Source organism: Dromiciops gliroides, chromosome 1 (genome assembly GCF_019393635.1).
Source record: "Dromiciops gliroides isolate mDroGli1 chromosome 1, mDroGli1.pri, whole genome shotgun sequence".
NCBI classification, from domain to species: Eukaryota; Metazoa; Chordata; class Mammalia; order Microbiotheria; family Microbiotheriidae; genus Dromiciops; species Dromiciops gliroides.
This window is the reverse complement of record NC_057861.1, coordinates 514976324-514993737: the sequence shown is the minus strand read 5'-3', so window position 1 is coordinate 514993737 and position 17414 is coordinate 514976324. Positions and strand designations below refer to the sequence as shown.

General features: G+C 36.7%; 1 protein-coding gene across 1 annotated transcript in view; it reads right to left on the bottom strand.

The window, feature by feature from the left end:
• Positions 1–17414, bottom strand: part of PRDM6 (PR/SET domain 6) — a 162424-nt gene that overhangs the window by 39920 nt on the left and 105090 nt on the right. The window contains 2 exon segments of the mRNA XM_043979048.1: positions 3608–3748; positions 7534–7661. Of these exon segments, the coding sequence (XP_043834983.1) occupies positions 3608–3748; positions 7534–7661 (269 nt within the window).

The window sequence follows — 17414 nt, the reverse complement described above, 5'->3', positions numbered from 1 at the left end:
CAATCCCCTACCCCAGGCTACAGAAGTCATTACTAGTGGTTTGGAGCTAAGGGAGTCATTAATTCCACTACTATACAGGTGAAAGGATGGAAAGAGTGAAGTTTTTGCTGCTGGGACTTGTCAGGGAAGTGGAATATCTGTACCTAGCATTTCCAAGTTAGAACTCAGAAATGCGTTTTCCCATAGGAACACTATTATAAATAGTGACTAGTTTCTAGAGTACTAATAGCACTATGTTTGAGGGATATTATGAGTTCAAGAGACTCATGGGATAGCCCAGGAACCTAACCACCATTTATAATGTTGCCTCCATCACAAATGTATTCCAAGTTCCTAAAACCTGACTTTTCTTATGAGCTTTTGGAATAAATCCCATTAATCAGTTGGGGACTGTCTTTATACAGAGTATACGTAGAAGACACATAGGAAACTTCTGTGAGTAGATTCTTCAACAACATTATTGACCTAACAATACTAGAATAAGATGGAAGTTGTATATCTAGAACAAGGTGGATGTCTAATGTGTCCTAAGTTACATAATAAAGAAAATGTATGGGGAAGATTACAAGTTTGGGGCTAGATCATTAGCTAAGATCGCTTTTAAAGATAGGGACTCTTGGCAAGAAAATTACTCAGAGTATTGATGTCAGAGTAAATAAGAATAGATAGATTATTCTCTGATCTACATGTACAGACCCCTCAACTAAACCTGAAGGAAAATTATGAACTTACATCTAAGCTCAGGACTTCAGCATTTACCAGGAGAAAACACAGAATACAGGAGAAAGAAGGTACCTTGGAAACTATCTAATCTACTCCCCTCATTTTACAGAGAAGAAAACTAAAGATCAGAGTGGGAAGTGATTTGTCCAGTGCCAAAGAAATAGTATCAAAGTTAGGATACGAAGCCAGATCTGGTGAGAATAAAGGCAACATTATGCTCCAGCTCTCAGGGGTGTTTTTTTTTCCATTAACAAAACACAAATCCCTAGGTCAAGTGTCTCCCTGAATTTCAGACACTTGGTAGTTATGTGACCCTGGGCTAATCATCTAAAGTTTTTGCATCAGTTTCCCCATCAATAAAATGAAGATAATAGCACCTACCTCCCAGGGTTGTTGTTAGGATAAAATTAGATAATAATTTTTTAAATCTTTAGCAAAGCTAAAAGCACTATATAATTGTCAGTCATTTATTATTATAATTATTAATTATTATTATTATCCCTACCACTCCTCACTTACAGGGCTATCTATGATGCACACCAACAACCTCAGATATTTACTGAAATATAATAATAAATCTTTATATCCTAGGAGTGGGGAAAGGAGGAAGGAGGAACATTTCCTCTGATTATGTCATACAGTTTTCTGATTATTTCATATATATAAACCTTGTAGCCCACATAAGATTATGAATTCATTGAGATTTTTTTTTTTTTGCGGAGCAATGAGGGTTAAGTGACTTGCCCAGGGTCACACAGCTAGTAAGTGTCAAGTGTCTGAGGCTGAATTTGGAATTTGAACTCAGGGCCTCCTGAATCCAGGTCCAGTGCTTTATCTACTGTGCCACCTAGCTGCCCCCTGAATTCATTGAGATTTGAAACTAAGTCATACTTTTTGCTTCCATTGGTCCAAGAAGATGTTCAATGAATACATATGGAATATAACAATAATAATGTACCTAGAGCTTTAAGGTTTGTAAAACTTTTAATAATTTTCTCATTTGACTCTGCTTGTGACTTAAAAGCTGTGAAAAAGGTTACAAGACATGTAGGTTATTAAAGGAGAAGGGAATATGCATTTATATAGCACCTACTATGTGTCAGGTTCTGTGCTAAAATACTAATGTTAAAAGGATAACTAATGGAACAAAAGGAGATGTTAAGAGATTTGGGCCCAAGGCTACAAGACATGTAGCTTATAAAAGGAGAAGGGAATAAGCATTATATAGCATCTACGATGTGGCATATTTTTCTCATCTGATCTTCACAACAGCCCCGTGAGATAGGTTTAGTTATCATTCCTATTTATAGTTGAAGAAACTGAAGCAAGTAGAGGTAAGTGATTTGTCCTGGTTCACAACAGCTAATAAATGTTAGAGGACAAATTTGAACTTCCTGACTCCAGGCCCAGTGGTCTATCCATTGTTCTACCAGGTGCCTTTGGGGAATATTTATTAAGGATATCAGAAAATAGCCTTAGAATTGGTGCCGCCCATGGAATGGTTGGAAACTTGCCCATATGTGGTAAAATTGGCAGTGTAGATAGAGAACCAGTGTTATGATGAAGTAAGCTTGAAGAGTTTGAATGGATGAAAATGTGTTTGAATATTTGGTATTTTGTGAGAGGATGCAGTCTAATAGTAAACATGAATATGCAAAAAGGGGGGCTAGTAGTTGGAGATGATGTACAAAGCTGTCCAGGCCTAAGTAGACACTTAGCCTTGAGCCTTATGTAACCATAAAGTTTCCTAGTCTCTCTCTCCCTCCTTCCCTATTCACTGCCCAACATGTATACCAGCATGGAAGAGCAGTGATAGAAAACTGAATAATATTGGATCTCATAGTACTCATCTGAATCAGGAATTTTCTGACCTTTCCCAACCTGTTTTGGGAAGAGAACATCCACAGTGGCACAAGACCCTAAGGTATGTGTGGCTATGAGTGGCATGTTTGTGACAGAGGAAACCACTGGTCTGTGGGTGTCAGGATGTCTTAACCTATCAATTAGTTAGGCACAGTGTCGAGTTCTGGGGAGACAGAATCCAAACAAATGTTGTAAGGGAAATAACATGTATATAAGTAAACAGAAATACATATCAAGCTAATACAAGATAATTTTTAAGGGAGAGGAAGGAAAGGTCTCATAAAGGAGACAGCACTTGACCTGAGCTTTGAAGGAAGCAAGGCATTCTTAGAGGCAAAGAAGAAGAGGCATTGCAGGAATCAAATGTAGCCTCTGCAAAGATGTGGAAGTAAGTAGAATGTCATGAATGAGAGGTTTGCTGGAACACAGAGTGTTATAATACATTTGTGTGGAACTCAAAACTTTTAAATAAAAATGTTTTCCTTTATTAAAGAAATACATTTTTAATACTTTGAAGACATTAGAAAATGTGTAAGCCGAAGTCAGATTATAAAGTATCCAAAATGCCAAATAGAGGAGACTATTTTATTCTAGAGGCAATAGGGAGCCAGAGTTGATTTTTGATCAGGGGAATGACATGGTCAGACTTATGCTTTAAGGAATATTGCTTTGGGAATTGTGTGGAGGATGGGTTAAAGAGGGGAGAGAAGAAACAGGGAGCTCAATTAGAAAATTACTGCAATAGATCAGGCAGGAGGTGGAAAAGGTTGTGTGATAGAAAAGTCAAAGACAAAGACAACAGATGTTATGGAGGTAGAATTGACAAGACTCAGCAACTGGATGTGTGGAGAGGGAGAGTGAAGGGTTTGGGGGAAATGAAAGGAAAGATGATTCAGGGAAAAGTAAAATATTGAACAAAGAGTTTTACACATTCTCATCGTATACCAAATTTCAATAGCTATAAGAATTCCTTTTGAAAAGCTAGCTTTTAAACGCTGATTATGAGACGTGAATTTAGAACTGAAATAAATTCTTACAGTTTTCATCCTGGGCAATGCACTGTAAAGGGATCCCAAAGAAGGATGTGTAGCTGTCATTGTACCATACCAGAAGCTCAGTGCCCCTGGGGATATCGATACAGGCTCGGTAGAATATATTTGACCTATTCAAAACAAAAAGAAAACCCAGCTTAGTCATATGTTTTATGCATTTGCTCTCTCCACAATTTTATAGCCTTCAAAAGTTTCTGTGCTGTTGTTCCTAAATAGTCTTTGTTTGTCATAAATCTGTACCCACCTTATCATCACCAGGCCTCAATTAGTGCCTATAACCAAGTGCCTATAAACAACTTGCATTTTATTTCCATGGTGTCCCACAAGAGAATTTCTTTAATGAATCAGAAGGCTATCTGTTCCAAAAGGGACTAGAAATCAAGAGCTTATAGAGAAACAATCCATTTTGTTCTGAGGAAAAACCCTCCCTCATCGAAAATAGAAAAGACACCAGCTCCCCAGCCTGATGGGACATGTCTTCTTATTTGTTAGGGAAAGCATTAGGGAGATTTCTACAACTTGTAACTGGAAGTTATCAAATCTGTAATAAAACTAAACTGTCCTGCCATCTAAGGACCTAGTGAAATAAAAATCCTTTTGGCCACTTTTTTCCTAAATTTTGATACAGGAGAAGAGTCAAACCCTGAGTCAGAGAGAAATTCAATAAATACAGGAGGAACACTTCACTCTGAAGATTAGGAACCAAAACTATACAGCCAAAGTACAAAGAAATGAACATTTTTTTTTATAACAGCTAGTGTACTGGAGAAAAAATATCTATGGACTAAAAAAAAAAAAAAGTGAGACTTCCATTGGTTTTTTTTTCTTTCAATGAAGAATTGCTACAAATATTAGCCTGAAGTTCAAGATAAAATTGTTTAGGGCTGGTAAGCCTTAAATTTAGTCTTTCTGTAAGGAATTGGCCCTAGCAGTGCAATTTGTTCCTTGTATAACACTGCAGACATAAGGAGAATCCTTCACCACATTTTTCATGGCAGTGAGATATGCACTTGTCAACATATTTTGTCACCACAAAGTGACTCTTGGCAATAGGATCATAAAGATCAATAAAAAAGTGCAGATTCTCAATATTTTACTTGCAGCTGCAAAAATTTCATTTATCTTGATATTTTCCTCACTCAGTGCCATTCTGTCTCACGAGGGCACTGCTAGCTAAGCAGAATGTTTTCCCCAACATTCTATGAATATCTGACAAAAACTCCAGTCGTTGTCTGGCCTTCCTGACCCCTCCTCCTCTAGCATTTCCCAAAGCTGTGCATTTTATTAATTCTTTCCACCATTACATTAAAAAAAAATCAAAACTGGAGCTGTGCTATAAATTACTGACATCTCCTAACTTGAGAAAAATCAAGACTACTTTGTACTTCAACCTTGTAACATTTCATCTCTCCATTTGGCTTCCCTTAACATAAACACAGTGGTCCAGCAAATGAATGTGCTAAAACCAAATGACACACTTTGCTGCTGAAAGAGCAGAACTGTTTTCAAGCAATGGGTGGTCTTCTTAGGCTTGGAGTAGGCCGAAAGAGAGAAAAAAAGTGTAAGTGTACACCGTTCCTTACAAGCAGACAGAGCTTCCAAAACTCGCAGAAATCTCTGCATGTTGAAGCACATCAAAGGAATTTTTCCCTTTTCGGATAATATTTCCTTTGCTGACATGTATTTAGTATTGTGGATGGATGACTCATAAAGATAGCTTCATGGCGTCCCCACACAGTTGAAGGAGAGCACATGCCAACAAACATTATTGTCAGCCTCAAAATAAAAACAAAACGTTCAGCTGAGGGTCAATCAATCAAGGGCGCTTTGAAGAAAATTCCATTTAGATATTACAAATCATAACAGAACGAATTTAAACCAGCTGACTTTTTGTGAAGAGGACGTCCATGCACAATAAAAATTAGGCTGGCTCTTCAGTGTCCAACTTTTCTATTTCTTACACTTGGACTGAGTCATTGGTGATGGATGCCAGTTTTTTAAATTGTGTTTTTGTAGTTCATTTTAGAAAGATCTGAAGTAATAGAAAACAGATCAGCAGAGGGAACTCTAAGTAAAAACTCCATCATGAAAGGAAAGTTGTAAAATTCACTTAATATTGACAGATGGTAATGACTTACTCATGACCACCTTCCTCTTAGGTTTTTTGAGTGGTTTTTTTCAGGTTTTTTTCTTTTGAGATGTGGCATTTGTCTTTAAAAGTTCTCTTGGTACCCACAGCTCCAGTAACCTTTGCTGAATAGATAGAAAAAGTCTTTGCTACTCTTCTTGCTGAATGTTTTGTAAAAACTACACGGAGACCATGCATCTATATTAAACATGAGTAAAGACTCTAAAGAACATTGGAACTAATCTTTCTTCAAATTAGCATTTTCATTTTTTACAAAAGCCACAGAGAACACCTAGGCATAAAGACATACACAGTCAAACTGTTTTCCTCTAGATATATTGGTACAATTTAGGAAGCAAAGCAGAGTTTCACAACTTTTAACCTGTGTCAGGAAGAAATTTAAAATGTTTCATTTAAAAACCAAAACAGAGAAGAAAAATAAATAGCTCTGGGCAAAAATGCAAGTTGGCCCCAAAGGGGAATTCTGCTTTGATGTGTCTATAATGCCTAATAAAGCTAAACAGTTGCTTCTGATACTAAAGGGAACACAATTGTTTATAACTGAGGTCATATATTTATATGACACATGTTTTCGTGGGATTTTGGTGTGAGAACACTTAGCTGTGCTTTGGGTTATTTGGGGGTTTTTGTCCAATTGATTTGCATCTGCCTACTTGCTTCTACTCTAACCTTCTTGGCAGTTAAGTGAGAAATGCTTGAACAACAGGTGCGTTGAGCTGACGTGGCTTACTATCTTATAAATCCTGCTTTTTACTTTGCTTCCTAGAAACCTCTAAGTCCAAATCTGAATAAAAAGGTTTCTTACCATCCCTACCGCTTAGGAAACCATAATGCCACTTTGAACTCTATAACAACCTCAGTACCACAAGCCATATCCCAAGTGATCAGAGACATGCCTGAGCTTTGTGGCAGCTCAGTTAGAGGTGGAGAGATGGATGCTCCAGGCTCAGGCCAGTTGCTAAAGAACAATATGTCAACATTCCTGCAAGGGTTACCTTGGGCCAGTGATTCACGAGTTGCCTTTGTGTAGATGAAATAGTTTCCCTTGGGAGAAAGGCTGAAGGTGGCTGACAGTGGGAATTCTTGAGGTTAAGTCTAAAGAACAAGGGACCAAATCACATGTGACTAGGTGCCTCAGATTGTGTCCAGGGCCCCTAGACTCAGCTTTGTCTGCATTTGTTTTGGTTAACAAGTCTTGCATCTCACATTAAGTCACAGGCCTTAAAGGTGACTTTCTTTTTGCTCCAAAATTGTGATTTCATTAATATGGGGAATTCATACTGAGGAAACTTAATGCACTGACAGAGACTGGCAGCTCTTCTGTAACTTATCTTTTGAGATAATTTCATGGGGCACTGAGTAGTTAAATGATTTTCCAAGGTCCCATAGGTGGCATATGTCTAAGCCTGAACTTGAGCCCATTATAATAAAACTTGAGAGTTTCCACTGTATCCATTGAAACACACTGCTTCTCTCAGAAAACTAGTTTAATATTATGATCTTACTATAATATTATAATTGACTTTACTTTTGTGTAGTGAATAAAAAGGGATTCTCTTCCCAGTAATCTTATTCTCAAACTCTCAAAAAACTAAGAACATCATTTGGAAATCTTGCACAAAAATTCTGCCAGCCTAGTCATGCTTTGGAGTATTTTTAAAAGCCATTTAGCAGGCCTGAATTTTCATACACAAGATATGGTGTTTTGACTTCCATAAATGGTAGATAAATCAAGGTATACCTTACCTGTACTGTACTACTGTTAGATTCTGTTCCCCGCAGTGCCTAGCACATCGAATATATCTCATCCAGCTTGACTTACTAGGTTCCCCACCATCAATAAAGTGCTGTAGTGTCCCATCTTGATCATATATCTAGAGAAGAGTTCAAAAGGTCAAGTAGTTAGAACAAATCATCAGCAATCATTTTTCCTCCTTCTCTTGATGTCTTCATGTGTCCGCTACAGAAATTTATAACCCTGAGGTTTGCCAGGGCTTACTGATGCTCTCAGAAACTCAACTGAAATAAGAGGAAAATTTTTTTTGGTGATGCAAGTCTATCACAGTTTTCTTATCGAGCCAATCTTTCTCATATTAAACATATTTGTGGTGTCTCAAAGATGTGGCCATGTTTCCCAAAGGATATTTAACCTATTTTGACAAGCAACTCCTAAGTAATGAACTGCTGGATAAACAAAGAAATCTGGATAGAGAGGCTGCACTGACGGGGCTGGAACATCTGAACCAAAGCCTGCCAGCCCGAAACTCATTAGAGTTCTTAGATATTTTAGAGGTAGAAAATGTTTGCTAAATAAGATGGGGAGGTGGGAGGGTAGATGCAGCTATGGAGCTTCATAGCCCTAGAGGGAGAGAACAATTCATTCTAAAAGAGAAAATCTCATCTCACTTTATAGATGTGTAGGGTTAGGAGCTGGAACTATTAGGAGTAGCTTCATCAAAGACAAAGGAGGACAGAGGGAAAAATATTCATTGTCTATTAAAAAGAAATCTCTTGGGGGCAGCTAGGTGGCGCAGTGGATAGAGCACCGGCCCTGGAGTCAGGAGTACCTGAGTTCAAATCCAGCCTCAGACACTTAACACTTACTGGCTGCGTAACCCTGGGCAAGTCACTTAACCCCAATTGCCTCACTAAAAAAAAAAAAAAAAGAAAGAAAGAAAGAAAAAGAAATCTCTTAGTTGAAAACTACTAACAGATGAGATTTGTTGGATTTTTTTCTGGTGATAATTCAGGAAAATAAAATCAGCTTTAAATGCAGAAATGAAGACAACTCAAAAAGGCTGATGACAGCATGATATCCTAATGTAGAGAGTTCCATATTAGGAAACTTGTTTTCTGGGATGGCATGTAATCATTGAGAATAACCATTTTAACCCAATTGTAACAAGTAAATGAATCAAGATTTAACCACATTCACTTGTAGACCACCTTTCAGCTTACTTACTTGATTCATTCCCATATTTAATCTTATTATCCCATGCTCCAGAGTAATCTTAAGGTATTTTAGATATTTTCTTTCTAATTAAAAAATTTACAGTCTCTTTCACATTAATTAAACATCTACCTTAATTTATTCAATAAGCTAGAGAAATCCCCTTTTCCAATATCTCTATGTATTAGTTTACCATTATATGATTAAAAAAATATTAAAGTTACTGAATATACGATTGATTAACAAATGAATCAATAAAACAAAGACTTTTTTTACAATATTTTAACATCATTACCTGAGTAACTTCAAACCTGTTACAGTATTTTAACATTATAACCTAAGTAACTAACTTCAAGTCCTCAACATAATAGTTGATGACTTCACTTCTGGAAACAGAATTTAACCATTATCTTTACTCCAGATACTGATTAAAGCCTCAAGAATCCTCTCCATAGTCTTCTTAAACATGAAAGTTAATTTCAGTTTCTCTTAAAATGTCCTCTCATCAGCTATCACAGGAAATGGTCTTTCCAGGATACATTGTAAACCACCAATTCTTCACAAACTTGTCATAGGACAGCTCCACATTGGGACCAATTTCTGTAGGCAGGAAGAAGAGGTTTCAAAATAGCTACATGGATTTCTGGTTGTTGTGGTCTTCCTAATCCAGAAAGAGACTGGATTATTGCATGGGTAAAGCCTGGGGAAATGGAATTCTCCAATCCCAGAAACTGCTGAAGAGGTCTATGATGGAACATAGTCAAAACAAGAGTGTTTGGAAGCAGGAGAGCAGAGAAGTCAGAAACAGATGTATAGATGGGCAGATTGCTGAAGAGGACAAAAATGGTATTGAGTGCACTCAGGCTCCACCAGGGAGATTGGCATATTTGTCAGAGAGGACAGCTAGGACCAGAGCCTGGTGAACTTTCTCCTGGTTGAGATTAGAGGTGGCCTAATTACATCCAGAGCCTACTGTTCTTTTTAAGTTGTTTATTGGCTGTTTTCAATAGTTCTTTAAAGGCAGTTGTATCTAGATAAAGACAAGATTGATCTTAATTGTTATTGAGTCACTTATGTCTTTAATTATATGCAGAGAGTACAAATAAGGAACACCAGTAAATAGTATGATATACAAAGGATTAAAATCAGGATTGAGGGATGACACCTCTGCCTAACTAGTCAGGATTTTTCTCTTACCTTGAAGTTGGGTGAGAGGGGTTATGAACTATCATTCTGTACCTTGTATGATTTTTTGTTTCATAAGTTCCCTGAAATATCAGACAAAAGGATCCAGGCTGGTCTGAAAGCCATTAAATTACCCCTATCCAAAACTATAACCTCTTCTATTACAGTAGGATATATCAATGTAAACATAGGTGCTTTGAGAAGTTTCTAGCCTAGACCTGGAGGAGGTCAAGGAAAAGAGAACGTTGACCAAAGAAAAGAAGGGAGGCTTAGTCCTCTGTTTTTCAGTTGGGAGGCAGGAAATTCCTCCTTAACCAAACTTTGCCTTCCAAAGTGCCATCTGCTGGTTATAAATCATAAATTGTACCAGTTTCTTTTTTTAAAGTGTGATTCTCTTTTCCTCGGATGGGAACCAACTCTTTATTTTTTGCTTATTATAAACAAAACTTCCAGCAATATATTACAAGTATTTCACATACTGATGGTACACACTTTTTAATTTTTAATTTTTCTGAATTTTTTTGTTACTTTTTATGTTAACTATTTTTATAGCTAAAGTGTAACATTGAATCCAATCTAAGATTGGCAATTTTTGAAGGAAGATTATTGAATATCTAATTCTATTTTAATTTTGCATTTTGCCATATTTTTCTCCTTTGATTTTGAAATGTAATTTACTTTTTAAAGTATACTTTTTTTGGTGCATGGCAATGAGGGTTAAGTGACTAGCCCAGGGTCACATAGCTAGTAAGTGTCAAGTGTCTGAAGCTAGATTTGAACTCAGGTCCTCCTGAATCCAGGGCCGGTGCTTTATCCACTACTCCACCTAGCTGTCCCTAAAGTATACTTTTATTGTTATGAAATTTTATTTTATTCTCTCTCTCATTAAAGTAATCATTTGGTTTGTTTTACTCTGGATACCATTTAATTTTTTTTAACTTACATTCTAGGTTTGATTTTATTTGGGTTTTTTAGATTTATTTTTCTCTTGAATCACTTTTCTTTTCCATTTTATCTGTGTCTCAGCTTCTACTGTGCCAAATACATGCATTCCTACATTGCAATGTTAACAGTGATTTTTAAAATATCAACAAAGTGATTAATAACATGTCATTACCTCTTGATGTACAAGTAGAAGTTCCATTGTGTCTTATTTGAATGTTAACTTTGTCAGACAAATTATATATTTCTAAATTGCTGATAAAATGCATAGTAAGTGTTGGCTAAATGATCTGATCAGTTTGTCAACTGCTCTTTGGTGATCAGTTGAATGTTGACATTATAGACCAATATTGTAAAAGTATAAGGTTGGTACTTGAAAAACATTATTACTTTATAAGTATTGGCATTTATAAGGGATTACTGATACTTGGAGTAGACCATGTGTGTAGAAATGAGAAAATTATAGTAGTCTTGAAGCACAATGCAAATCAGTCGGGTATAATTTAGAATAGGGTGAACCAAATCAGGAGAAACTACTGTGAATTGCTATTCAATAGACCACTCAGAAATACCTGAAAAACTTCATACAAGGGACAATTGGATATTGACTCACAATCTTCCATTGGGGCAGAGGAGTAATGTAATAAAATTGAATGTAGCATCTGAAGTCCAAGATTGGCTTTTTTACCTATAGAGAAAACTAAGGCAAGTTTCTTGCCATCAGAATCAGACTTTTCATATATAATTAAGGATACATTCAGAGATACTGTTCATGTATCAAATTAAAACTGAATGTTAGCAAATCAGCTAACGAAAAAGGTCAAGAAAAAAAAGTCCACTCAACCTTATCTCTCCCATGCTCATGCATGATCGAAGGAAACTAGGCAGAGAAAGAACACTACGGATTCAGAAACAGTAATGAATGTCACACAAAATCCAGTTAAGAAATTGACCTAGGACATATTTATTCCACCTGAAAAAATAATAGAACAAAGAAGCAGAGTCCATTGCAGATCTGACACACAAACATCAACATCAGGAGAAAATCACAAAGGAAAAACTACATCCTCCGTTATACCTGTGGTTAAGATGTCCACATACATACCCCAATGAAACAATACAAAATTAGTGCAGTAGAAGATAAGGGCTGTGTTATTGGCCAGGGAAGGAGGTTGCCCCAATGCCCCCAAGTAATGAGCATGTCCTCATCAGGAATTTCAAATAGGTCTTTCCCACCAGAACTCATAGGCATATAGAGAAGACTGTAAAAATGTTTTCATATCTAAATATTTGGATTTCTAATTTAAAATTTCCATCAAAAACATTCACTTTCTCTCCTACTTATCTCCCCTACTACTATTTTTTTGCAGGGCAATGGGGGTTAAGTGACTTGCCTAGTGTCCCACTGCTAGTAAGTGTCAAGTGTCTGAGGTCAGACTTGAACTCAGGTACTCCTGAATCCAGGGCTGGTGCTTTATCTGCTGTGCCACCTAGCTGCCCCTCCCCTATTACTATTGAAAAAGTGAGAAAACACTTCTGTTACAAACATAAGAAGTTGAGGGGAAAAAAGCTCCCACACTGTCCATTTCCACCTAAAAATGTTTCCAAATGTATTCTGATTTTATCACCTTTCTATATGGGGGTAGCATATTTTATTATAAGTTTTTTCAAAGTCTTCATAATAATGTTGTCATTGTATAAATTGTCGTCCTGATTCTATTTCACTTCACTTTGCATTAGTTCATATAATTCTTCCTAAATTTCTCTGAAACTGTTGCCACCAACATTTCTTAAATCACAATGATATTCTAGCACACTGATATACCATAACTTATCCAGCCATCCTACAATTAATGGGCACCATCTTACTCTCTAATTCTTTGCCACTGCAAACAGAATTCCTATGAATATCTTGTACACATGGGTCCTTTTTCTCTTTCTTTGATCTTTTTGAAGTACAAGCTTAGTAATGAGTCAAATGGTATGTATAATTTAATAGTTTGGGGGACATAGGTCCAAATTACTTTCCAGAATACCTGGAACAAGCACCAATCAGTGTACCAGTTTTCCCAAAGCTCCTCTAATATCTGTCATTTTTATTATTTTTTTCTTTTTTGTCAGCTTTGCTAATCTGTGGAGTATAAGGTGGAACCTCAGAGTTGTTTTAATTTGCAGCTTTCTGATAGTGATTTAAAGCATATTTCATATAGCTATTGACAACTTGGATTTCTTCCTCTGAAAACTATTCATATCCTTTGACCATATATCAATTTATCAATTGATAAATGGATCTTATTCTTGTAAATTGTGCCTTGTATAATTATATACTTTGATGACATGATTATGTTTAGGAATCAGAAGAATATGAAGAAAGACTAATGAAAATGTTAGATCAACTAAAGGAAAAAGGCCTACCTGATGCTTTGCACAAATAAATGGCAGTCTTGTATAGCCTTTGACAAGTAAGTGGGTCACATAGTATCTCAAGAAGATATGACTGGGGGCAGCTAGGTGGCACAGTGGAGAAAGCACAGGCCCTGGATTCAGGAGGATCTGAGTTCAAATCTGGTTTCAGACACTTGACACTTACTAGCTGTGTGACCCTGGACAAGTCACTTGACCCTCATTGCCCCACAAAGAAACCCCAAAAAACAAACAAAACAAAAAGAAGATATGATCATTGACATAGAGAAGAAAGAAGTATTGCTGACTTGGCCACATTCAAAGAACACTCAAAGACTGGGGACTTTTCTAGGATTTCCTGTTTATTTTTGCAAATTTGTTAGAAACTATGCTACTATTGCTAAGCCACTAAATGACCTTGTTTGAGCATATATAATTTGGGGGAGGGGCGGGACATTGAGTGTTAAGTGACTTGCTCAAGGTCACACAGCTAGTAAGTGTCAAGTGTCTGAGGCTGGATTTGAACTCAGGTCCTCCTGAATTCAGGGCCAGTGCTTTTATCCACTGTGCCACCTAGCTGCCCGAGCATATATAATTTAAAAAATACAAAAGCAAGAGTGCCAACAATTTGTTTTCCAGTCATACAGTTATGTCTGACTCTCCATGACCCCATGGACCATAGCACAATAATACTGTCCATTTGATTTTCTTGGCAAAGATACTAGAACAGTTTGCCATTTAGACAAACTGAGGTTAAGTCATTTGCTTTGGGTCACACAGCAAGTTAGTCTCTTTAGGCCAGATTTGAACTCAGGTCTTCCTGACTCCAGACCCAGCACTCCATCCACTAAGCCATCTAGATGTACTAGCCAGTAGTACAAAGTTATATTAAAACCCATAAAATATTCTAGAAGTCAATGGAGATACAGACATGAACAAATGTTCAAAGACCTGGTTGATTGACTCATATGTATACCACACTGGCCAATATAGATCCAAAGAAACTTTTTTCCACCTCACACAAATTCCAATTTGGAGGGCTATGGAACAATCCTATACTGAGATAGAGAAGTTTACAAGAAACTGGTTAAACATGTCAGTAGAGGAATTAGTGACAGTCAGACATCATCATCCCATTCATAAGCTGCAGTTCCTGGCTTTAAAGTAGACTGTGACTGAGAAATTCAGAGACTATCTATATAGAATGAAATTGAAATTATGAAATGACAATAATCCATTTATCAACAATCCAATTTGACAAGTGCTAGATGCTGATTGCCAGAAATAGATAGAGGCAACAATCAACTATTACTCAGTATCCACTGTCAGCCAAGAAAAACTAATGTGGACCGAGATGCCTGTGACACTACGAAAAGGAAAATGAAAGTATATGTAACATCCGAGGAGCTAGATTACAGGCAGGTGGAAAGTTGGGGATTTCCAGTCAATAGCATTTCCTCAGTAGCAAATATGGACTATTTTTTATTGAATCAAAATTCTTTGCCTTAGTTTTCTGCATAAGACTGTAAAAGAGAACAGATGATGAAAATCTGAATAAATTGATACGAGTCCAAAAAATGAAAAATTAATGCCAAAAAATTCAAGTGTTGGTCACATAAAGGCACTTTACTATAGTGACAATGGAATATTAGAGCTGTTCAACAGACTACTGTCCCAGATTGTCACTGATACCACACATGGCAGCAGCATAACTGTACTACCTAATGCACATTTCTCAGCAGTCATGAAAGCTTTTGAAATATAGGTCGAGAGAACCCTAGAGATGATAAGAGATTTTACTGGCCCAGTATGGCTACATTTGTTACTGAGATGAGTAAAATATGTATTCATTTTATGAAAAGAAAAGTTCTGTCAAGTCATGTTGCATACTTGGAGAACATAAGTACTAATAAACCGTTGGAATCTGTCTGCATCAACTTCATATTACTTGAAGGACATAGCAAAAATATAAGGCAGAGATTGGTAGTGACTGACCATTTCACTTAACACACATGTATGTATGTATGTAGGAATATATGTGCTACAATACACATATACATATATAGCTACATATACACATATGTAAATGTCTATATTATATATTATGTCATATTATATATAATATAACACATATAGAGAGACATATATAATATAGATATCCAATCAAAAAACAGAAAACTTCCAAAGTTCTTAAAGTATTGTGGGAAAAATATTTCTCAGTGTATTGGCTTTCTGCTAGGATCCATTCACACCAAGACATAAACTTTGAAAGAACTATAGGTAAAGAGATATAAGCTTTGGCTGGCATTAGGAAGTCTACAACAATACCTTTCCCCCCTAAACTTGAGTTTTTCAATAGCACACTGATTAATGTGTAAGGGACACTGAAAGAAGAGCAAAAATCTTAGTAAAGTCAACATATAGTATTCCTAGTACATGTGTAAAACTCCACAAGGAAGTGGAGATTTATACAACAGATTTATACCCTACCTGTTGATGTTTGGGCATGAGATACACTTGCCTATTGACTTGTATTTTCAAGGCTCAAAGAATTGACAGACTACATATACTAACTGGTATATCTTTAAGCTGAGAAAGAAGCTGAAGGACATTTACCACTTGACTATGCCTTCAACTCAGAAGAATGAGGAAACAACGAAAGAAACAGTGGTGGGATGTCTGACCACTTCAGAAGAGTGGCAATTGCTTTGAATGGCATCCTAAGGTTACTACTTTGGAACCTTGGTTAATATTCTTGTTCTGCTAACTCTTGAGTTGTATTTTGCCACAGCATTTTCAGCAAGGGAAATTGAAATTCCCAGGGAATTTCATCTATCCCTATGTTGAAATCAATTCTTACAGGTCAGGAAGAGGTTTCAGAAAAAACTGCATGGATTTCTGGTAGTTGTAGTCTTTCCAGCCTAGTAAGAACTTGGACTATGGCACAGTTTGAGTCTAATGAATGGATTGCAGGATCTTTTTCATAGTTGAATAAGAAAGTATCTGGCATCAGGAGACCATAGTAGGCAGACACAGATGATACAGATGGCTGAAACAGACATGAACAGCAGTGAGAATGTGCAGGGTCCACCAGAGCAGTTAGTGTCTTCATCCTCCAGGGTTAGACAGGAGAGCTGGAACCATAATATGGTCCATTTTCCCCTGACTGAGAATCCAAATGACAAATGTAATGTCTTTTTCTTTTTTCTTTCCATTGGAAAGGATAAATATTATATAGAGTTTACCATTCTTTTTAAGTTGTTTATTTGCTGTTTTACTTTAAAGTCATTTTTTCTAGATAAAGATAAGATTGTTCTGAATTATGATTGAGTTGTTTATGTCTTTAATTACATATAGAGAGGGTAAACTGGGGGTGCCAGTGTTTGTCATGGTATAATGATGATTAAAATTAGTATCAAAGGACTATATTTATGTCCAGCTAGCCAGGCTATTTATCTTGGTTGTCGGGGAGAGAGATACAAGCTTACATTATTAAATGTTTTTATAATTATTTTTTAATAACTTTTGTCTTATAATCTTCCTGAAATAGGAAAGGAAGGAAGGAATAAAAGGAAGGAGGGAGGAAGGGAGGAAAGAAAGAGATCTTATGTGGAACTGAGGGCCATTATATTGCCTTACATTAAAGCCCTAAGTACCACAACTCTGACCAAAAACTTTGTTGTTGTTGTTGTTGTTGTTGTTGTTGTTGTTGTGTGTGTGTGTGTGTGTGTGTGTGTTTTGCAGGGCAATGAGGATTAAGTGACTTACCCAGGGTCACACAGCTAGTAAGTGTCAAGTGTCTGAGGCCAAATTTGAACTCAGGTCCTCCTGAATCCAAGGCCAGTGCTTAATCCACTGAGCCATCTAGCTGCCCCTGACCAAAAACTTTGACTAGAAAAAAAAAGTTTGACCAAAATCCTTTAGTTTGGGCATTAGCCTAGACTTTTAAAAGTCTGAGCCCATTTAAATGTGAGAAATTTAGGTAATCTTCAGCCCCTTACAAAGGAAGTGGTTCAGGGAGAAGAGAATGTTGATAGAAGGGAATATTATTCCAAAAAAGAACCTATTCCATTTGCACACGAATGGAAACCAATCTTCCTTCAGGATAGTTCTAGGGATGTGGCATTGGGAAGGTATAGGCTGGGGA